Source organism: Ornithorhynchus anatinus, chromosome 3 (genome assembly GCF_004115215.2).
Source record: "Ornithorhynchus anatinus isolate Pmale09 chromosome 3, mOrnAna1.pri.v4, whole genome shotgun sequence".
Taxonomy (NCBI): Eukaryota; Metazoa; Chordata; class Mammalia; order Monotremata; family Ornithorhynchidae; genus Ornithorhynchus; species Ornithorhynchus anatinus.
Genome location: NC_041730.1, coordinates 35,042,098 through 35,065,952, shown reverse-complemented (window position 1 = coordinate 35,065,952; position 23,855 = coordinate 35,042,098). Strand labels below are relative to the sequence as shown.

At 41.4% G+C, this 23,855-nt stretch overlaps 1 protein-coding gene and 1 long non-coding RNA gene across 7 annotated transcripts in view; one reads left to right on the top strand and one right to left on the bottom strand.

Annotated features, from left to right (window-relative positions):
• NELL1 (neural EGFL like 1) overlaps positions 1-23,855 on the bottom strand; it is a 522,694-nt gene that overhangs the window by 493,811 nt on the left and 5,028 nt on the right. For all 6 annotated transcript variants that reach the window (XM_029061630.2, XM_029061636.2, XM_029061634.2 and 3 more), the window contains exon 2: positions 21,935-22,063. In XM_029061630.2, the coding sequence (XP_028917463.1) occupies positions 21,935-22,063 (129 nt within the window). The remainder of the gene's footprint in view (positions 1-21,934; positions 22,064-23,855) is intronic.
• Positions 14,513-21,914, top strand: LOC114810315. The gene is made up of 3 exons (XR_003758018.2): positions 14,513-14,704; positions 17,405-17,615; positions 21,710-21,914. It is a non-coding gene; the product is annotated as an uncharacterized LOC114810315 (long non-coding RNA).

Here is a 23,855-nt window from a genome sequence, read left to right as displayed (position 1 = left end):
AGAGATAGAAAATGAAGTCACTACCACTTGATCCCCCTGCCAGCTGCTGGAGTAAGCAGCTTACTGTTAGAAACCAGGTCACAAAAGTATAGGATTTCCAGGGGCAGGAAGGAGCCATGAGAAGAATATGTTGCTGAGGGAAATAAAAAATGACATTCCTACAATTCCCCTTTTTTTTCCCCCAAGTGGCCAGCATTGATCTCATGAAGAAGCAGTATGGTCTAGCAGATAGAGCACGGGGCTGGAAGTCAGAAGGTGATGGGTTCTAACCCCAGTTCTACTTGTCTGATGGGTGACCTTGGGCAAGTCATTTACTTCTCTATGCCTCAGTTACCTCAGCTATGAAATGGTGATTAAGACTGTGAACCCCACGTGGGACAGGGGCTATGTCCAACCTGGTGAGCTTGTACCTACCTCAGTGCTTAGAACAGTACCTGGCAATAGCAAGCACTTAACAAATGCCACAATTATTAGTATTATTATTATAGTCACCATAGGTGTTTGGAAACATACAACAGAAGTAAAAGACACGATCCCTACCCTCAAGGAGTTTATAGAGATGACCCATTTTCCTCTAAACCCAGTGCAAAAACCTCTCTATTGGTTTCAAGGCCCTTCACTACTTTTCTCCATTTTACCTATCGGCTCTTCACTTGTGCTCCCCAACTTGCACTCCTCCCTAATTCAACTACGTGTTCCTTGCTTTCGAGTCTCCTACCTCCAGCTCCACACTTATGAATATTTCTATAATCAACTATATACTCATTTATTTATTCAACCATTTTACCCTATCAATCATATTTATTGAGCAGTTACTATATGCAGAGCATTGTACCAAGCGCACGAGAGAGTATAATATTTATACTATTTAACTGTCCTAGACTGTTTCTCATCCTACTCCCACTATTTTTAACCCATTGGCCTATCTGCCTCACTATTAGAATGTAAATTCTCTGTCTGCAGATGTGTTTGGCTTTAGAAACAGCCACTTGAGGGCTGATCAAAGGAATGAACTAACCCCTCCAGGCCCAAGAACCCTGAAAATTGGATCAGTTCTAGGCCTCCCTTCTTTTTCACTAAACATCCCTCCCCAGTCATCCAAGGATTCAAGTCACTGAACAATAGGCTGTATGTCGGATGTGTTTGGCGTAATGTAATGACTCACTACATGAGACACTGTCTGCTTCAAGCCTATTTACCTGTTTCTCCCTTCCAACACTGTCCTAGCTCTCTCCTGCACAACCTCTGTGAGACATACAATGTTCTCCCTCAGGCTTTCTCCTTCCCTTCATGTCTAGACCCAAGGAAATAGAATCCAGATCCTCAAAGCCTGAACCCAGTGAACCACAACTATAAATTTGGCTCTCTAGACACCAGTAGCCTCCCACAGAAAACAGTTCAAGGACCTCTCTATGGAGAATGGATGAAATGAGGGTGGCTGGATTATTGCCCATTTTCCCTTCCAGATCCACTTCCATTTTGTTCTAACTTTTCACTGGTAAGAGTAGCATGAAAAAAGCTTGAGGTTATTATAGGACTAAGAATAATAAGGGTCAAGTATTTATCTGTCAAGTGTTGTTCTAAGCACTGGGGAAGATATAAGATAATCAAGTCATGCTGAGTCCCTGTCCCATACAGGGATCACAATCTAAGTAAAAAGGAGAACAGGTAATAATAATAATGTTGGTATTTGTTAAGCGCTTACTATGTGCCGAGCACTGTTCTAAGTGCTGGGGTAGACATAGGGGAATCAGGTTGTCCCACGTGGGGCTCACAGTCTTAATCCCCATTTTACAGATGAGGGAACTGAGGCACAGAGAAGTTAAGTGACTTGCCCACAGTCACACAGCCAACAAGTGGCAGAGTTGGGATTCGAACTCATGAGCCCTGACTCCAAAGCCCGTGCTCTTTCCACTGAGCCACACTGCTTCTCATGGGGTAGTGAATGGGGTAAAATGGGGTAGTGAATCCCCATTTTACAGATGAGGTAACTGAGGCACAGAGCCATTAAGGGACTTGCCCATGGTCACACAGCAGGGATGTGGTGAAACTGGGATTAGAACCAAGGTCTTCTGACTCACAGGCCCATGCCCTTTCCACTAGACCACACTGCTCCTCAGATTATTTTATCATAAAAGCTGCTCTCTAGTGGTAGTACAGCAGTAGTAGCTGCAGACCCTTACACTGTGGACTGTTTGCAAAAAGGTGTCTTGATCCAATCATGAGAATGTCACAGGAGTGTCCTTAAATACTTAATCTACCTCTTGGGAGACAATGATGTTGTACATTTAGTTGTGGTATGTATTAGATTCTTACTGAGGGCTATACATTATAGTCCTGCGGTAAATACATTCATTCAATCATATTTATTGAGTGCTTACTGTATGCACTTTGGAAAGTACAATACAGCAATAAACAGTGACATTCCCTGCCCACAACGACCTTATGACCTTGACCGGAGACAGACTTGAATACAAATAAATAAAATTACAGATACGTACGTAAGTGCTGAGGGGATGGAAGGAGGAAGAGCTAAGGGAACAAGTCAGGATGATGCAGAAGGGAGTGGGAGATGAGAAAAAGTGGAGTTTAGCCTGGGAAGGCCTCTTGGAGGAGATGTGTCTTCAATAAGGCTTTGAAGAGGGGAAGAGTAATACTCATCAGTCAATCAAACACTTGCATTTATTGAGCACTTACTGTAAGCAGAGCACTGTACTAAGCACTTGGTAGAGTACAATACAACAATATAACAGACACATTCCCAGACCATAACAAACTTACAATCTAGAGGGAGAGATGTACATGTGTACATTTATTTAAATTATATATTATAAATTATTTATTTATATTTTATGTATATATTTAATGTCTGCCCACACCTCTAGACTGTAAACTCATTATGGGCAGGGAACACACCCACTAATTCTGTTGACTGTACTCTTCCAAGCCCTTAGTATTATGCACATAGTACAGCACATAGCAAGCACTCAATAAATACCATCAACTGATTGACTGATTGGGGTAGATGCAATATTATCAGAGTAGGCATAGTCCCCATATCAAGGCAAACAAAGGTCAAGCCATGGGATTAGAACCTGGGACTTCTTACAGTCCCATACTTTTTGCACAAGGCATTACTTTTTATAAATGGGCCTATTATCCTGGTGAATGGGAAAGGTTCTTTTTGAGAGGGTCACTTCTGGGCATGAGAATAAGCATCATAAATTAGTGTTCAATTGGGCAAAATTGTTCACTTCTGTCTTTAAAGAGTTAATGACCCACACAAATCTTAGCTCCACTATCCTCCTCCCTAGGGGGCACCAGGCTGAATTAATAAGCAGCAATAGTAAATTCAAATAATAAACTGTGGCAGACAAGAGTGAAAATGTGCCTAATGTACCTTGTGTTTCTCTTCTGATAGATTATAAATCCCCGCCCCTTTGTTCTTTGTCTGGTTTGGCAGGTCACTCCAGCTGCTACCAGCATGTCAAATGAAACCAATTCTTGAGCTTGCTTGAAAGTGTAAGGAAGAGGAAGACTGACCAATGTGTAGTCATGTGTAGCCACACCTAATTCTCAGTCATGGAAAAAGTCACTCTAAATGTTTTATTGGCTCTGGCCTTGCTAGCTTGTACTCGGATTCAACAGTAAACAGAAGGACATTATGTTCAGCAGCCAAGCTTTCTAATTTTATGATTATTCATTATAAATCACTTTTTACATGTTGCTTCAAACACTGTTTTTCAAGAACAAAAATCTGCCAGCATTGAAATGCTCGCTGATTTTAATATGCAAACCTCCTACAGAGATGATGTCTCATTTTAATTATTGTTTCGGTTTAATGGGTTTTCATTAAATTAGAGGACAGAGCAATTACCAGGGTGATCAGCTAATGTTTCAAAGGTAAGCTCCCTAGGCTCCAGAGGAAAATGCAGATGTGGCTGCAAAGGAGAGAGAATGGAAAATTTTCAATAAACTTTCACTCGGATTCCCAACTCCAGTGACAAATCCTTTCACTTTGGGGAAACAGTTGCCCTGTTGTCATTCTGATGCACAGACACTGTTAGGCCTGTTGCTGAATAGCTCAGTTATCTGAAATCCATTCCATCAGGGTCCTTTTTAAAGCAGAGAATGTGGGGCCCCATCCATTCTTAAAAATTCCATAACCCCAAAGATGTTGAGCCACTCAAAAAGACTACTGATCAAATTGCATTCTTGCTTTCTCACATCAGTAATTTAGTTGGTTTAGTGGATTAATGTCTGACTTCTCACCCCTGGGAAATTGGTCTAACTTGAACACTGGCAGCAATGGCCAAAATCGTATTAATTAGCAAGCCATCAAGAGACTCTATGAGAAATGACTCTAGTTCTCAGTGATATTTCATCACAGAAACTACATAAATTTGGCACCTTGGGACAAACAGAGAGGCTTTTTTTTTTCAGATGAGCTTCAGAAATGAATTAAGAAGTAAAAAGATTTCTTTTCAGTTCAACCATCATCTGAATCCATCAGATTCCAGCTGAGATGGGGGTGGGGGAGTGTTTGGTGGTGGGTTGTGTGTGTGTGTGTGTATGTGTGGCAGGAGGCACACAGGAGAGGGTTGCATTACAGATATCTGGACTGAGGGGCACATTAAAAACCTTCAAACTTCTGAAGTCCTTAGTCCCTGGGCTTCAAATGGACCAAGACAAAATAAGAAACAGAGAGTGGGAGAATCAATCAATCGGTGTTTTTTATTGAGCACTCACTGCGTGCACAGCACTATACTAAGTGCTTGGAAGAGTACAATATAGCAGAGTTGCAAGCCCACAAGAACCTTACAGTCTAGAGAAAGAGAGGAAAAAAAGCAAGGGAAAGATAATGGACTGAATGAAAGGTAGGAGTGCCCTTACAAAGCTACCAACATCGCTATATTAAGGAGAACATGGTTAGTGGTACTTTTAAAACATAGAATTCAGAGCCTTGTCTTGCTGAGGAAAGAAAAAAATCATTTCAAAACAGAGAAAAATCAAGAAGCAGCATTAGTCTCAGATCAACCACCAGGAAATAAGAATGATCAATTATGTCACCTCACTCTGGCCTGTTATATTTACCACCTGTTGTTACATAGATTTGCTCATCTGTAGGCAGTAGGAGGCTTAACTGAGCTGCAATTTTATTTATCTAATACTATAAAAATCCAGAATCGTTCTGGCAGACACAACAATTTGATCTTTTCAATGTAATGCCTTCTTCTCAGGTCAGGAAAATAGGCCAACAAGTCACAGGATCACTAAAAGCATATCTTCTGCTTTTAAATCATGTGTGTTAATCCAATTACATGCCTTGTTAGGTAATTAGTTCAGGAGTCACTGATTATGAGGTCTTAGTCACTGTTTATCTGAATTGCCCATGAGGTGCTTCAGTGTACTGTTACAAGAGAGAGTGTTGTAATTATTGTTCTTCCAGTTTTGCACAAAAGAAATTTAAAAATCTTGCAGAAAGGACAGAAACCATAATAAACCTATTCCCCAAAATATAAAAGGCTCCAAAATCTACCTGAAACAGTAAAGGAAGGCAGTGATTTGTGAGGCTCATTACAGATTTACTATCCATCTTAGCTGCATCACTATCCATTTTAGGGATCTCATTTAGGAAATGATAAACATTAATGTCACAGTAAATAATGAGTCACTGAAAATGCTGTCCATTCCCTCTCTGATTCAGTGCCAAGTCAGCCTCTTCCTATCTCCCTAGCATATACACTCCATTTCCTCACTCGAGTGATGAACAGGGAGGAAATGATGAAAGCATTCAGATTTGGAGAAAAGTACTTCTCTAGAATCTGAAGCAGAATCTGCATCTTTAAGTGACCTAGAATTATTAAATGTTAAATCAGTAGCTCTTCTAACAGGTGAACTACCAGTTAGGAAGTTACTACTTCAGTAAGAGAAGTGTTTTGTAATAACCTGAAACAGTTAATGCAGCTTCCAAGAAGTATCTACCTTACTTTCAAGACAAAAAAAAATTCTGAGAATTGAGAGAATTTTGTTCAGTGGGTTGGCATTCACTCTGGCTTTCTGAGTGAAAATACTTTTTCTTCTATGGGAATAATCATTCATTTTTCCAGAAAACTCTCCCAGGTCAGTCCGCAAACATGAATTGAGTCCTAAAGAAGAAGTGTGAGGGAAAGCGTTGTTATACCTATGTAAAAGATAAATAAACCAAGGCTTGGAAGGGTAACTATCTGCATCAAATGAAAACTCCTTACCATTGGCCTTAAAGCACTCAATCACCTTGCCCCTTCCTACCTCACCTTGCCACTGTCTCCTTCTACCACCCAGTCTGCACACTTCAGTCCTCTAAGGCTAACCTTCTCACTGAACCTCGATCTCATCTGTCTCATCCCCGACCTCTTACCCACAGCCTGCCTCTGGCTTGGAACACCCTCCCTCTTCATATCCGACAAACAATTACTTTCCCTGCTTCAAAGCCTTACTGAGTCACACCCTCTCCAAGAGGCCTTCCCTGACTAACCCCTGATTTCTTCTTCTACCACTCCCTTCTGCATCATCCTGACTTGCTCCCTTTATTCATTCCCCTCTCCCAGCCCCATAGCACTTATGTACATATCTGAAATTGTATTTATTTATATTAATCTCTGCCTCCCCTTCTATACTGTAAGCTTGTTGTGGGCATGGAACGTGTCTGTTATACTCTCCCAAGAGCTTATGACAATGTTCTGCACACAGTTAGTGCTCAATAAATATGATTGACTATTCCTCACACCATCCAGCAACTCCAAAGCTGTGCTCTATCAGGCATCCTGATATCTAGTTCTTAAATGGCAAACTATGTTCCTGCAACTGGCTTCTAGTTGCAGGTTTTGGCTAGGATAAAGACAAATGCTGTGACCTGCTCACCTTGCAAATTTGCAGATGACTTTGTGTGGTAGTGGGATGCTTTATAGAAATGCATGTGGATGAATATCAGCATGTTGGAAAAATAGATCTATACTAAACCTTTCTTCCCTCCCTGGATCCCAAATCCCAAAGTTATTATCACTCTCACAGGTTTGACAAGGAACGCTGGGTAATGAATTTTTAGACAAGCAAGAGCTCACCATTCCAACCTCCTCCTAACTCCTTCCTCCCCTTTTACACACCCTCCCTGGTTTCTCCCACTCAGTCCTGAGACGCCTGCTTTAAGAGACTGCGTAAAATCACCACCCCCTCCTATTTGTATCTTATCCCCTACCGTAGGTGTCCATCCACCCCTTTCATCATGCCCAGGTCCTCAAGAAACTTACAACTTATTGGGAGCAGAAGAAGCTCTATAATCAGAGATGTATGAATAAAAAATCCAACTTGACTACATGCACTATGTACGATATAGAAATAACATTTAAAAGATAATATGTAGCCAGAGGTGAGAGCTTCTTGAATGTAGTGGGGTTAGAGACGATAAGTAACTATTGGTTAATGAAGTGATAAGCAAGAAGAAAACAGTAGACGGAGCGTTCGAGACAGCTGATAACTGAATCTCTCTTATTAGTATGTCAGTTTGCCCTTAAATTAAGAAGGGGTGAATTAGCCAATGTGTGTTTTCTTTCTTCCCCTTATCCTTTTTTTCAGAGCCTTTTAGAACTAGAAAAATGTATCAGTGTAGGTTGTTGGCTTTTGGGGTGACATTTTAAAATTCTTAATTTCAACCCTGCAATTCCTGTCCACCAACAAAATCAAATCCCACATTCCTATTAAAACAAATGAAGCCCTGAATTCATTGATTTTAGTTGTCAACTGCACAGTAATAACACAGGGCCTGATGTAGGCAGGGATGTCTTTTCAGCACAAAACGCCTCTTCTATTTATGTGTAACTATTGTTGTCACCCTCTCTTTAATTATTTTCTTACTCAATATATACATATAGTCTTTCAGTACGTGTCCTGATGTAACAGAGAACAAAAAACCCAAACAAGCATAAATATACTCAGCACTTAGTCATTCCATGCAACTTTTTAAATGAATTATTTGCAAGATTTAAAATTTTTCAAAAATGTCACAATAATGCCTGTTGTATCTTTTTACACCATAATTATGATTTGGAGCTTTGCTTTTCTTATTTCATCCAGGCACACCACAACTCATGAATAAAATATGACAAGTTTGATAGCATCCATTGCAGTGGGTTCATCTGTAACAGCAAACGTGCTCAGGATACAAAGAGCTTTTGTGCTCTATCAGTCTTTGTTTCTGAAATGGACTTTTATTTAAATAGAATCGACACACGTGAGTGTGTGTCCCATCTCTGCATTTCTTGCCTTCAGCAAAAACACTAGAAAACATGCTTACTTTTTTTTTACCTAATGAGGGCATTTCTAAGTAATTAGAAATACATCAGATGAGAAAGACACAATATTATTTCATAAATTTGATTCAGGCAGCAAATCAAGAAATGTTGAGCCACAATCACAGAACAAAAACTAATGTGTATAAGCACAATTACTCTCAAATGTGAACTCATCTAAATGGTCTCATCCCTTGCATCAGCACTGATGGGGCCAGAAGGGTCTATATCTATAACTTTGCTTTTCCTGAGCAAATATTGCCACACCCATTTCAAAGTTTTCCCCCAACATGTGGCAAGGGCCACAAACATTTCTCCAAGGAAAATATGCTAAAAGTAAAGAAGAGAAATGGAGAGCTAAAAAAATCACCACTTATCTTCTGCTCTAGATAGGGATTATATACTTGTAGTCCAAGGTCTTGCTTAAAAGGCAGATCTATAAGCACTTTATGTAGTTCATCTGTTGAACTGAATGATACAACTGACTGCATCTTCCACAGCAAAATGCAAATGTTCCTTCTTCCAGAGTTTGGATTCTCAGATATGTTCCCTATTTGAGGGATAGTATGTTGGTAAAAGAGTAGATAAACAAAAGATGCCCCCAAACCTAGATTTGTATAATAAAGTTTACATGAAAGATGAAGATTTTGATGTGAGCAGCTGGAGAGGCAGTATACTGCTGGCCTAAGTTTTTCCTTACTCTGATTTGTTTGTAGAATATGACAAACAAATCCTAGATTTTCAACTGTGACTACAAAATAAGTATTTTTCAAGAAAACAATTTAACGGTGTCTTTAAAAACATCAAAATGCAGAAGATTGAACATATGCTGTGGCTTGCTATAGCTTGTAGTACAGATGTGTGACTATGGCAATTATTTTGGGAAATTATTGAACGGCTTTTATTGTCACTGCGGTGTTCTGTCCCATAAATCATCTCGCTTGGCAAGCGCTTCTCCAACTGAGAGGCAGTCCCAAATTCAGAAGAATTGCTCTTGCCTTTATGGTTGTAATTTCTGATAAGCTCAGTTTTGTCACATTGCCTCACCTTGTGTCATGTTATATTAAGCTATATTATACCCCAAACTGACACAACATGACACGATGCAACCTAACAGCAATTACGTTGCAGAAATGAAAAATAAAAATACCTTTCTCCATTCACCAGACATGCTAGCAGTTTGGGTGGCACAACGAATAATGGAGTTTTGGCACTAAAGGAAGGGAGCAGCTTGAATACTCATGAAAAGTAGCTAATTTTTATTCCCTGTGGAGAGTTCAAGATAGCAGCTTTTCACACTCCAGGAAGCTGCCCATTTGGTGAGAGTGCATTAGGCCTTCTTTACATCAAGCTCAATTTTTCAAATTAGCAAAATGGGCTTTATTTTTCCCCATTTACATTTTTAAAGGAATGCTGCCATAAATGCAGAGCTTGGTTTTGAGACTGAGAAGAAAGCTCAAAAAATAACAAAGGAGAAGGCATAATTGCTGAAACTTGGGACCAATCTCGTCCACTCTTTTCTGGCACCTCTACTGTGAAAGATACATTTGAAAGAACAGTCAGAGACACCTATTAATCCTGCTGCTAATGAAGCTAATGTTAATCTAGTTAGGTACACCTGGTACTTTTTTTCTTCTTCTTATCATTTAAAATCAATCATTAGCATTTCTTGAGGCCTACTGTTTGAGAACCAAATACTAAGCTTTCGAGAAATTTCGAAAGAGTTAGCAGAGAAGAAAGATTTCAAAGATTTTAGCAGAGAAGTTCCCTGCCCTCAGTGAGCTTTCATTCTAGAGGGGGACAGACTGAAGTACTTTATAGATAAGGTGGGGGAAAAAAAGCAATCTAAGCTTATCTCCCACTTGGCCAGGAATAGAAAAGGAACTTCATCATTTTGTGTATTTCCAGCACCTCCCCACCAGGGCCAAGTGAAGCAACTGCCTCTCCTCCCACCCCCGAGGGCTGTTGCCCTAGGCATGTTCTGTGCACGCCAGCCAGGGGTAAAAGCTCCCACTATGTGTTCAGCATCTTCCTCACTGGACAGCCAGCCACCATACTGTCTCCCTGGAACCAGCCCTTTCTGTAACTAGTGAGGAGGCTCCATCTCATCCTGCCTCCCACCACCCTGGCCAGAAAGGGAAAAGCGCCCACAGCACGAGCCCAACACAAAACTTCAGGAAGGCTGGTAGCTGCTGTAACTGTGGCTTCATGTGTGCCCTGAACTTTAAGACACAAAGAGCCTGAAATTCTCCTCTTCTAGCCCACAGCACTGTGCAGATTTTTGTTTTATGTCCTCATCCTTGTCTTTTCTGTTGTCTTAGTGTTATTGTTTCAACATTCTTTATGTGCCTGTCTCCCTCTCTTATAATAATTGTGGTATTTGTTAAGCACTTACTATGTGCCAAGCACTGTACTTAGCACTAAGGTGGATACAAGTAAATTGGGTTGGACACAGCCTCAATCCCCATTTTACAGATGAGGTAACTGAGGCCCAGAGAAGTGAAGTAAATTGCCCAGGGTCACAGAGCAGACAGGTTGCAGAGCTGGGATTAGAACCAATGACCTTCTGACTCCCAGGCCTGTGCACTATCTACTACCCCACACTGCTTAAGGTGAATCCCTTGAAGGTCAGGGACCATGTCTAATTCTGACCTCTGTATACTTTCCCAGGGTTTAGCACAGTGCCCTGTACACAGAGTTTAATAAATACTACTTTTACTAACAGAACAGTTCTAAACTCCTATTCCTCCTGAGCAGAACATGAGCATTGTAATTAGTGGATCAGGCCAACAGACTATCCAGTTCAAAACTCCGTCTCCAACAGTAGCAACAGAAGAGCGGTTAGTGTTTGACATTACAAAGGAATCATCTAACACTTTAACTTGGCCTTCTACTTCACCACCTTTTCCTATAACAACATATTATGAATCTGAATGTACTGGCCTTATCAATTTCAGACCATATTTTGACAGTACCCAAACCCAAAAGACCTGTGTTAGTGAACAAGAACTAGATGTTAAGGCAAAGACATGGTGGAGTGAAAAGTAAATTGAAGATTCTGAGTTTCCTACCCCACATTTCTTCCAGTGTGTGAACTGTTTGCAAGAGTTCGCTGACCTGGAGGGCCCCATTGCCCAACAGTGTATGAAAGAATATGGAAAATGGTTCAGACTTCTGATAGTTCTCTTTATATAGTGTGACTTGTTTTAAGTCTTAATTCGGCCTTGAGGAAACAAAATCAAAGCATGAAATCAATATTCACTTTTTCTTTATGGTAAAAAGAATAAACAGAAAGTTCAAGACGACCAACAGATGACTTCATAAAATAAATCAAGAGCAGGAAATCCTGATGATCTCTACAGTGGGCTCTCACTGTCATCATCACATTCAGACTGTATATACAGGCTCATGACAAGATGAAAGCAAGTCAAGCAGGCATATTCACCTAAGGTTACAATCAGCCAACAGCATCTCTTTCCTTTTCCCATTCAGCAGAACCAGGCCACCATACCTCTTCAAGTGTTTGAAGGATTATTAAGTAGTGGGAATGATAAACCTTCTCAAACTCAGGACTAATCAAAATCAATTCGGCTAAAGCTTGAAGAGTTCAAGGTACTCATGTGGGCTATGAGGATTGTTGGAAACTGCGGTGGTTTACAGAGAGATCCTTTGGTCAACTACTCTAGAAGTCCTTTTAAATAGGAAAGATTTCATGGGTCTGAGATGAGATGGCTGAACTCCTGCTGAGATGCAGAGGGGTGGGTTAGGTGGATTTGCATCCCTTTACATCTGGGATCCTACAAATTCTGAATGAGGAAATAACAACAGGAGGCCATATGTGGGGTGGATTTTATCTTCCTCTGAAACAGGGAACATATCTTAATTCTATTTCATGTTCTCAATTACTTGGGAAAAAGTGCTGCACACAGTAGGTGCTTAGTAAATGCTCTTGCTGCTGATGATGATGATGATGGTATTTTCCAGAATACCTCAGCCCTCCCAGCCCACCACAGCAAGCCTTCTAGACTGTTAGCTCATTATGGCCAGGGAATGTGACTGCTAACTCTGTTGTATTGTACTATCCCTAGTGCTTAGTACAGTGCTTGCATAAAGTAAGTGCTCAATAAATGTCATTGATTGATTGATTTATTGGAGGGAAGAGGGAACAGAAAGACAGGTGGTAGTAGAGATCAGGAAACCAGGCCAATAAATTTGGAGTCTGGCTTCAATTTTTTGCATTTCCAATGACTTACTCACTCCCTCTCTCTTCTGAAAAAATCAGGAAATTTTTGCCAACCTCATTCTTCTCATCTTAATTGTGAGGTAAAATACCAGTGTAACATTTACACAGAATCCTAAATGTCTGTAAAATATTTTGAGAGCTACATAAGCGACACCCTCAAAATGTGAAGGGCACAGTTTTTCTTATTACTACAAGAGATTGGGAGTGGGTGAAGGCCTGAATTGGGAATGATTCTTCCAGTCTATATTCTTTACACTGTTTCCATATACCCTCTTCCTATTCTTCCTTCTATCCACCTCCTCAGTATCACTCCATATATATAAGCATGTTCTTAAAGGGCTGTGGGCCTTTGGGTACTTTCATCAGTTGAGTACTTAGAAAGAGCACATTTTGGATTTTTTGTATGTTTACGTATGAATCTTTTCAAACTGCCTGCCCAAGTCACACTAGGCCTTTTCTAGAAGTTTGCCAAAATTCTAACTCCCTTTGTACAGATCAAACACATGCTTTCAGGGGTAGTTTCAAAACTGGGGAGGTCAGCTCTCCCATTTATTTCCAAGGAATGACTCTGCGAGATTTCCATTAGCATTAATGGCAATTACAACCCTGAATCCCACTGTGTATCGATTGGGCAAAAGAGCCCCCATTGCTTTTTTCACTTTTCCCGTCTTCCATTGAGGCTTTGTCAAAAGGATGACATAAATGTTAAAGTGCTTTTAACATGCTATGGCTCCACTGGCTGCATTCATTCTTTTCACCCTCTCCACCCATACAAAAAAATGTAAATACAGCCAGACACGCAGCACAGTTATTATCTGAGGGGAAAGCATAAAGAGCTATCAAGCCCAGCAGGAAATAAAGAATCAGTTCTCTCCTCTATTCACTTCAAATCTATTCATTAAAGATACATTGGGATGGCCAGTTTCCAGGTCCCATGGAACAAACCCACAATGTCTTCACTGCTCCTCTACCATGAGGAGACAGGGTAAGGTGACCCTGAATTCCTCAGAGTGGCCTTTTTTCCAAAGAGATCAGCTTTGTTTGAATAACTCTAGTAAAGAATCCTTCTTCCAGTCATCTCTCCCACCCCTTTGCTAAAAAAACAGTATGCTGACCACTGGCCCCATGGATGAAGGAAGTGTATTTCTCACAGGGATCCTCTTCTGGCACTGACATGATTGCCTCTGGGACAACAGGTCCACACAAAGTTTTTAAGGGATGTTTGTTTGTTCCTGACAATCTAGTGCTGATGCATTATAGTTCCTTATAAATTCCCAGGCCAGCCCCACGTGGAACCAAACTTTCTTTAGCCTATGCCTCCTTTGTTCTTTCCTACAACCTGTAGGGAATGTTATGTTTGCTTCAACAGAAAAATCGCATTGCATAGTGGATAGAGCTTGGGCCTAGGAGTCAGAAGGTCATGGGTGCTAATCCCAGCTCTGCCACTTGTCTGTTGTGTGACCTTGAGCAAGTCACTTCACTTCTCTGGGCCTCAGTTATCCCATTTGTAAAATGGAGATTGAGACTGTGAGCCCCACGAGGGACAAAAACTGTGCCCAACCCACTTTGCTTGTATCCATAGTAGTGCTTAATACAGTGCCTGGCACATAGTAAACGCTTAACAAATACCACAATTATTATTATTATTCAACTTTTCCATGTTCCCTGAGGATTCTTCAGGCCAATGACCCCTATAGAAACAGATCCTAATTCATCAAGTGAATAATAGGGGAAAAAATTTTGTTTTGAAAGACCACCAAATCACGAGGTCTGTGACTGAAAAAATCCTCAATCTGTATTTTTTGGCAACTTGTGTCTCTTCCTCTGCACACCCTATGCTCCCAATACTGCAGCAGAGATGCTAGTTTGGGCAGGTAAAGCACTGTCATTATGATGCCATAATCTAAGGAGTTTTATGGCTCCTACTAGAACTGCCAGGCTCCTGTATGCCTTGAATGTGAAGTCCTGGGGATGCCAATCTCATTCCAATGCTGAACACTGACAAGAAGATTCAGGGGTTTCTGAGGTGTCTCAGTTTAGGTTTCTGGCTATTCGGATCAGACTGGACTGCAAACGATGTCTGTCCTCAGAACCTGGGATAGTATCAGGTACCCCCACTGAAGATCCCCTCAAGGTTGGTGGACTGGTTGAATTTTTTTATGATATTTGTTAAGTGTTTACTATGTTCCAGGCACTGTACTAAGTGCTGGGATAAATACAAGCTAAACAGGATGGGCAGAGTCCTTGTTCCACGTGGGGCTCACATTCTTAATCTGAATTTTACTGATAAGGTAACTGAGGCATAGAGAAGTTAACTGACTTCGGCAAGGTCACACAGCAGACAAGTAGCAGAGCTGGGATTAGAACTCGGGTCCTTCTGACTTCCAGGATATGCTCTATACACTAAGTCACAATGCTTCTCTGTGGTGTATGGCCAGTCAGGGATGAGGTACTACCCATAAGGAAAAATCCTGCAGTGAAAATTTCTTTTTGTGATTGGAGTTCCCAACATCCGTTGAGGACACAGAGTTAGAGCATATGTTATAGCTCTGTAACACATAGCACATTAACACTGTTTTTTCTTCTAAATCTCAGTCATACATGGGCAACTTCTGAGGTTCCAGCAGGTTAATTTCTGCTGCTGAGTAAACTGCTCTGATTTACTCTAATTCATTTTAACATCAAAAGGAAAAATACCAGAGGACAAGTCCCTATGCCACCCAGCTGCACCTTACTCCGGCAGCACCATGGAGAGGGAAGAATATTCCTCACCCCATGAATAGATAGCCTATTCATCTCTGCTTTCGCCTGATAATAATAATAATAATGTTGGTATTTGTTAGGCGCTTACTACGTGCCGAGCACTGTTCTAAGTGCTGGGGTAGACATAGGGGAATCAGGTTGTCCCACGTGGGGCTCACAGTCTTAATCCCCATTTTACAGATGAGGGAACTGAGGCACAGAGAAGTTAAGTGACTTGCCCACAGTCACACAGCCGACAAGTGGCAGAGCTGGGATTCGAACTCATGAGCCCTGACTCCAAAGCCCATGCTCTTTCCACTGAGCCACCTGCTTCTCCATGCTTTTGTGAGGGGAAAGAAGCCATTGTCATGATGCTGATGTCCTGTACCAGACCTTCTGTGTGCATTGGGTGTTAACCTGAGGAGGAGAGGTTCAAGGGATGTTACTTCTTGGGGTCCAATGTGCCAATTTAAGGCAGGGGCAGGGCAGCGGAAGCCAGGGAAGAGAGAGTCCAGAGGAAAAGAGACCAACAGAGGTTGCCTGCTTTCTTACCCTAATGTTCATTCTCCTAGCTCCCTGAATAAATGGGAAACCGGTGGTGTAGGGATTTATGTAATGCCTGACTTCTCCCTCCTCTCCACTTTTTTTTCTTTTTGGGTTTTTTTTTTTTTTTTTTGGTATTTAAGAGCTTGCTATGTGTAAAGAACTGTATTAAGTGCTAAGTAGCTACAGATAATCAGAATGGATGAGTCTCTGCCTCACATAATCCAAGTGGGAGGGAGAACAGGTAATCAATACTTATTTTACAGGTAAGGTAACTGAGGCACCGAGAAGTTAAGTGACTTTTCCAATGTCACACAGCCAGTAAGTGGCAGAGTAAGTATGAGAATTCGGGCCCTCTGAATCCCAGGCCAGTCCTTTTACCATTAGGTCTTGATGCTTCCCACGGCCCTGTTGCTTCTCCAAAAGTAGGAAGAAGGGGACATTTCTTATGGTGCAAGAAAGGCAGCAAAGGAAGAAAAAGAAAGCCACTGTGAACCTCCCCACCACTGTAAACCCAGAAAACAAAGCCAGGCTGAGTTCTGCAGAAAGGAAGGATCTCCTTTAAAGGAACAAGAGGTGGCATACTTTGTCAGGGATTTGTGACAGGAGCCCAAAGCATGCTGTAATTTGAGGGTGTTAGGAGTGATTTTCCTTTGCTTCTCCTAAGATGCTTGTTTTGGAAGGATGCCAAAGTACACTCATGGCAACCAATTGATCAATCAGTGGGATTTGCTGAGTGCTTACTGTGTGCAAAACACTATACTAAATGCTAAGGAGGATGCAACATGAGCTTACAGTCTAGAGGGGAAGACAGATATTAAAGTAAATTATAGATATGTACACGAGTTCTGTGGGGCTGAGGGTTAGGTGAATATCATGTACTTTTAGGATACCAACCCAAGTGCATAAGCAATGTAGAAGGGAAAGGAGGGTTTAGTCAAGGAAGGTCTCTTAATGGAAATGTGATTTTAATAAGGCTTTGAAGGTGGGGAGACTGTTGGTCTGTCAGATATGAAGAGGAAGGGAATTCCAGACTGGAGAGAGGATGTGAGCAAGGAGTCAGTGGTGGGATCGTTTAGATCTAGGTACAGTGAATAGGCTGGCGTTGGAGGAGTGAAGAATGTGGGCTGGGGTTGTAGTAGGAAATCAGGAAGGTAAGGTAGGAGGGGCTGAGCTGATTGAATGCTTTAAAGCCATTGGTAAGGAGTTTCTGTTTGATGCAGAGGTGGATGTGGGGAGAGGTGAACTGAATGTTTTTTTTTAGAAAAACGATCTACGCAGCAGAGTGAAATCAGGACTGGAGTAGGAGAGGTACAGGAGGCAGGAAGGTCAGGGAGGAGGCCGATGCAATATTCAATGTGGGATAGGATAAATGTTTGGATCAGGGTGGTAGCAGTTTGAATAGAGAGGAAAGGGCAGATGTTAACAACATTGTGACAAACTGCAGGCAGAGTAAAGCCAGTCTAGAAACCTTCTGCTTCATTTTGCTTGGAACCTGGTGCCAGTTCCTGGGGCTGGGAGCTCAGTTTTCTTTCATTCCTTCATTCAGCAGCTCCTCTCAGCCTGTGCAAATCCAACACGACAGTTTGCCAATGTGTTCCCAATTAGTGCAACAAAACCTCAATGGGAAATTTCAAAATGCTTTAAGCCAATTAGGACTTTGCAGCTTGTTGAAGTGTGATCATGCTTATGACTCTCAGACCCTCCAGGACATGGACTGATGCAACAGCTTCCTCGAGCACAAAACCATGTTTTTTAAGGTAAGAGTCAAATTGTGATTGGGAGAGTATTGGAAGCCCCTGTTGGGGCTTACACTGAGGCTGGCTGAATTATCTTGTGGGAGAGACAGATAAATTAAATCCCTGGTCCACAGAAATTGTAACAAGAATGCCTGGTAGTACAACTTATGAATAATAAGGCTGGAAGGAAGTTTGAGAGATCTACAGACATAAACCATCCCAGATATACTAAAGTCTTTCCTGCCCTAACTTCCCTAAATGACCTACCTCATAATAACAACTGTAGGCTTTAAGCACTTACTATGTGCTAAATACTATACTAAATTCTGAGCTAGACATAAGAAGCAGCATGTCTTAGTGAAAGGAGCACGGTCTTGGAAGTCAGAGGATGTGGATTCTAATCCCGACTCTGCCACTTATCTGCTATGTGACTTTGGACAAGCCACTTGACTTCTCTGAGCCTCAGTTACCTCCTCTGTAAAATGGGGATTAACACTAAGAGCTCCAGGGGGCAACCTGATTATCTTGTATCTGCCCCAGTGCTTAGAACTGTCCTTGGCACATAATAAGCACTTAACCAAACACCACAATTATTATTGTATTATTACAAAATAACCAAGTTGGGCATAGTCCCTGTCCCACATGGAGCTCCAGTCTAAATAGGAGGGAGAATGGGTATTGAGTCCCCATTTTGCAGATAATAAAACTGAGGTGCAGAGAGGTTAAGTGACTTGCCCAAAGTCCCACAGCAGGAACATGGCAGAGCTGGGAATAGAACCCAGGTCCTCTTTGTTCCAGGTCCATGCTCTTTCCACTAAACCATGCAGGTTCTCTATTAGTGGTTTTGTTTAACAACCTTCACCGACAAGAGTAAAACTGTTGGCAAAAATGAACTGACCAAGACAGATTATGTTATTGACTTTGATTCACATCTAAGAGTGTTAATGAATCGATCTATGCCTCAGTTTCCCTATTTCTGATATGGGAAGATGATGGGAAAGTGTTGTGAAGCTGGATGGGAATGTGTGTGGAATCTCTTCAGTCACTAATAGCCAGGCAGGCACTCTGTATAGAGAATAGGCTAATGGTTCTCAGCACTTTCCTAAAGACACTACCAGTTTAATCTCCCCTGAAAATTAAAAGCTCATACTTTGGATTTGCTTTAAATACACCAGAGACTCGGTCCTCCATCGTGAGCATCAGGAGGAACAGCTGCTTTCTCATTCAGTCATCTCTGCAAGCCTCACTCTGCCCATGTATGTCTATATATACAGTAGTGATTAATCCAGGATCACCACTCCTGCTTGGGCTGCCCTGTTTGAATAGGCATAATATTCCCAACATTCTCAACACTGTATAGTGGCTTCTCTCCCATGAGGGTGGCAAGGGAAGATGGGGCATCCCAGGTCCTCAGCTTACCCCAGAAGAACCCAGAGCCCCAGTGGTTGGGGGATTTGGATTGTATGTGGCCAGGTTTCCATCAATCCATCATCCCATACAAGGATCAGAGCATCTCTCTCCCATGACAGCAGGAAAGAAAATAGACTGTCCCTAGCCCAACCCTCAGACCATAGCACCTGGGAGTCAGAAATACCTTGGTTCTAATCCCGGCTCTGCTATTTGCTTTGGGACCTTGGGCAAGTCACTTAATTTCTCTGGTTCCTCAGTTGCCTCATCTACAAAATGGAGATTGATAGTAAGCCCATGTTGCTTAAGAGGCATTTGATTGACTTAAGAATTTGCCTGGAAGACCTCTCAATTCTACCAATTCTGAGGTGAAAGGGTTGAACTTAGTTCAATTTAGCACTGCCACCCATGACCCCAATCATATGACAATATGACACTGGCCTGGCTTCCGCCCCCTGGGCACGATCCCACTGGGTGGGCAAGACAGCAGCGCTCCTTGGCATAGGGGGCTGCCCCTACCTCAGACAACTGCTGATCCTGGGGAATATTTTTTGTCATTTTTTTAAATAAAAAGAAAACAAACACAAAGCTTCTCATTTCATCTCCCCTGCCTACCTCATGGGAAAATGGGCCATGGGCAGCAGCTGCTCTCCCCGCTCCCTGCCATGGAGATCAACCATGGAAAATGAGCCAGGACAGAGGAAGAAAATGAGTTTTTCTCCTTCTTCTTCCAAGCTGCCTTTTCAGAGCCCAGGAAAATGAGCCAGGACAGCAGAGGAAAACACATTTTCCTGCTTCCCTTGCTCTGCAGCCTGGGAGCCCAGGACCCTACCTATCCCATAGTCAAACTGGGTTCCTTCATCCCAAGCTTCAAGGAAAGTCCCATCTCCCCCTCCCCCGGCACTACTGCCTGCTTGGAAGCCCCTTGTTGTGCAGGGACTGTGTCCAACCTGATTAAGTTTTATCTACTCCGGTGCTGAGTACATTGCCTGACACATAGTAAGCACTTGAAAAATACCATAAATAAAAAAAATCTATGAAAAGAGCCAGACGGGAGGTTCTCTAAAGCACTGCTTTTTGGGATCAACTTGAAGGACTTCACCTGATTAACATTTCATAGAGGAAAATCCACCAAACCTCCAAGGAACCAAGTTGGTTCTGGATTCTCTTTCTCTCTCTCTCGCCCATCCTCTCTCTCACCCTCCCTCTTTTTTACTTTTCCACATAGTGCCTTGAAGTCCAGAGAAGTAGGAAAGGAAACCAAGTCTAGTTTCTCATCTCAGAGTCTCAAATGAGAACTGAGAAGCCAGACTCCATCATGTAAGATCAGCAGGAAGGGAGGCTAGAGCACATCTGTTACTATCCATGCAGCAAGATCATGTGAGAACTGCAATCCCATTCTGTTCCAGACTGATAAAGTAAGTCAAGATAATAATGGAAATGCAGGGCTGGCCACTCCCTATAACTACTCAAATAAAGTTTCCTTGTTTCAACCAGAGACACCATTTTGACCCTGAGAATTTTGGAACTTTTGAAAACTGAATAGGAGGAAGGAGAAGAGGTGGAGAAAGGGAGAAGGAAAGGATGGCACCCTGTCTCTTCTTTTATGGTATTTGTTAAGTGCTTACAATGTGCCAGGCACTGTACTAAATGCTGGAGTAGATACAAGCTAATTAAATTGGACACAGCCCATGTCCCACACAGGACTCCCAATAGTAATATCCATTTTGCAGCTGAGGTAACTGATGTACACAGTAGTTAAGTGACTTGCCCAAGGTCACAGAGCAGACAAGCAGTGGAGGAAGGAATCCTCTGACTCCCAGGTCCATACTCTTTCCATTAGGCCATGTTTTCCTTAAAAATAATCAGTCAATTACCATAATACCTAATAATGCACCATAATGAGAAGCTGACCTTTCTTTCTTTGTAAAAGTGCAGCTGCTTAAGGAACTCAATTAACAAAGGAAAGCCTCCAATTAATAGAATTAACAGTTTACACTTGGGGCAGGGGTGGGGAAGAACTCAAGGCAGAAATAAATTATTTTGGATCCTACATCTCATTCATGTATGCCACTTTTTTCTTCGTTAAAAGGTGTAGGTCAAGAATGCCCCCAAAGCATTTTTCTAGGTGAATAATGGTGTGGGCAAAGATGAAGGATTCTTACAAGTTATCTTCAAACAGTGGCCTGATCTAGTTCTTGCTGTATATTATCACATTAAAGAAGAGCCTTGAAAATACTAAGCCGTGTTATTAGAAATTGTTATGAAACAGACTTCTCTTGAAAGACAGTCTTTAATGCAGAAAATTAAACATACCAAAGCAATGGTAGAATGTGTTAGATGAATATCTATACTTATTCAACTTCCAATTCACTCAGATAAACGAAGCCCCAAGGAAAATGATCTTTCCCACTACTTAATACTGCGACAGTGTTAGTCCAAAAGAAGCCCTGCATTTTTTACAATCAGCTTTCCTTTGGTTTTATTCATTTCCCTCTGAGTGGAATATCTCTAATTAATTTAAATATCTAATTTCCTTTTCATCAGTTGGCATTTGTGCTCTTTGGACTGTTTTAAACTGGAAGAACTGAACCTGTTAGGTCTAAACCAGTCTTGCCAATACAAACTCGCCCTCTTGCCTGAGGTGAGTAATGATTCCTGCCAGGGGAGCACTAAAGAATGTGAATTTCACTTTATTTCTCTTCTAGGGTGTGGAAGAGAAAGAGAGAGGTGAGTGAGCTTGTAAAAAATATATTTTTACAGCTGGCCGCTGGCCAAAACTTCAATACCAACACATTTGAAGAAGCATAAATATGCTGAAGTGGAAAAAAAAAGTCCAAGCGAAATGGCAAACAGGATCCCCAGAGAAAGAGTTACTAATCGAAATCCCATGACAACAGCTGCCCCCATGCAGATGAAAAGGTTTGATTTACCTTGAAATAAAAATGCTTTGCTAGCATTGTGTAGTCCAGAGACCTGAGTAACTCCATTGGTGGTATTCACGAGGTCTAGCTCAGTAATAATATCAATTTGTAAGTCGGGATCCATTCCAAAGCCTACCACTGTAAAGAAACAGAGAGTTGCTTCATGAGTTTTATCATAAAATACTGAATTAAATTAGCAATGGGAAACTAATATTACAGACATATTGAATGTGCATAGAATATAGAGTCTGTTCTAGACAAGCACTTAACCACTGTAACATCCCTACGGGAAAATTTTTTTAAAAAAATGTTCTGCTTATTATCATTAATCCGCTACTTCTTTCACACTAGCTTTTTAGTCAATTTTTTTAAATGTAGACTCTCCTTGATAATATTGAAGCTAAATCATGTACTATCACCTGTGCAGCCACAAAGTACTCACAGTTAGTCAAAGAAACCCAATGCTAATATAAAGGAGAATACGATGGGAAACAGGCCAGAGAATGGAGAAAGAGCCCTGAGATCCTGGAGTGGATCATCACACAAGCCACCTACATTTCCATCAAAGAAGATTCCACAGTAGAAGGATCAGTTAAAGTCTGGGCATACAATACACATGTGATTGAGGGCATAAATGTTTTGCTCTTCTTCAGAAATGACAAGTCTTCTCTCTGTCTTGCAGAATGGCCTTGGGCTAAATCTCAGTTTTCTACCTTCTTCACTGTGGTGCCTAACTCATTCAGGATTGCAAAGTGACTCGAGCATATATATATATATATATATATATATATATATATGCACACATATGTATATATGCATATATATATCCTATTTAACATTCTCCATGTTCTCTTATTTTTATTGAAGCTTATAGACCATTCATTCTAAAGCTAGATTTACACTGAAGGAAATATTTGTTCCTCAAAACACTCTAATTGGTGGCTTCTTTTTACTCTTCCTCAGTGGAACTGTAGACATCAGAGAAGACTTGGAATATTGCCCCAAATTTTTCATGCTGCAAACACGGGGGAGACAATTTTACTAGGTGAGATAAATGTTAGTTAAGTCCTTCAGGACTGCAATACGTCATAGGAACCTGAATGTGAGATATCAAAATTAACAACCTATCCATCTTCCTCACCACCAAACTTTCAGAACCTACATCAACTTTGACTTAACTGCAAAACGATAAATAAAATGGAGTCCCATAGAGAGTACTGTGCAAAAACAGTCTGTTTCCAAACCTTGCTTTTTTGCAGTACCAAGGTGTATGAAATAGTGATAGGTTTGCAAGGATTTGCCTCGGTCGAATCATGAGTGGCAGTATTCTTATCTGGCTGGATACCTGGTAAATACTTTAGAGAGACTGTCAACAGGAGAAAGTAAACTTTCTTCAGAAACAGTAGGTTGACCTCTAGTCAAAGTCCATATTTTGACCAAAACGATGGCTACTCTAGTTAAAAAGTTCAGTAATGCAGAAATTTAAAAATAATTTAAACTCTAAACATTAAAAGCTGATTTTAAAAGAGTTCACCATTTGCACAAAAACAACAACAAAAATCTAGGACCAGAAACTCTACAAAATGGGGAAAAAAAAACAAAAACCACACCTTAATCGCCATCAGTGTGATAACTAAGCCTTCAAATCAGAGATGGCATTCAAATGCCACACAGCTGGAGCCAGTTTGTGCACATCCAGCTGGGGTTGTTGGGTCACATCCTGGAGCTGTCCAGCCGCAGAACCTGTTTGCCTACTGAACAGCTCCCATCCCAACCCTCTAGTGCCACTGGCTGGCAAATACGAATGTTTCTGCTATTGAAATGACTTGCAAATGGAGAAGAATGTGTAGAGAAGGAATTTTACAATTGCCTTGGTTTGGCAGCATATTCTAGCAAGCCTAGAACAGTTGCTACCAGATAGTTTACACTT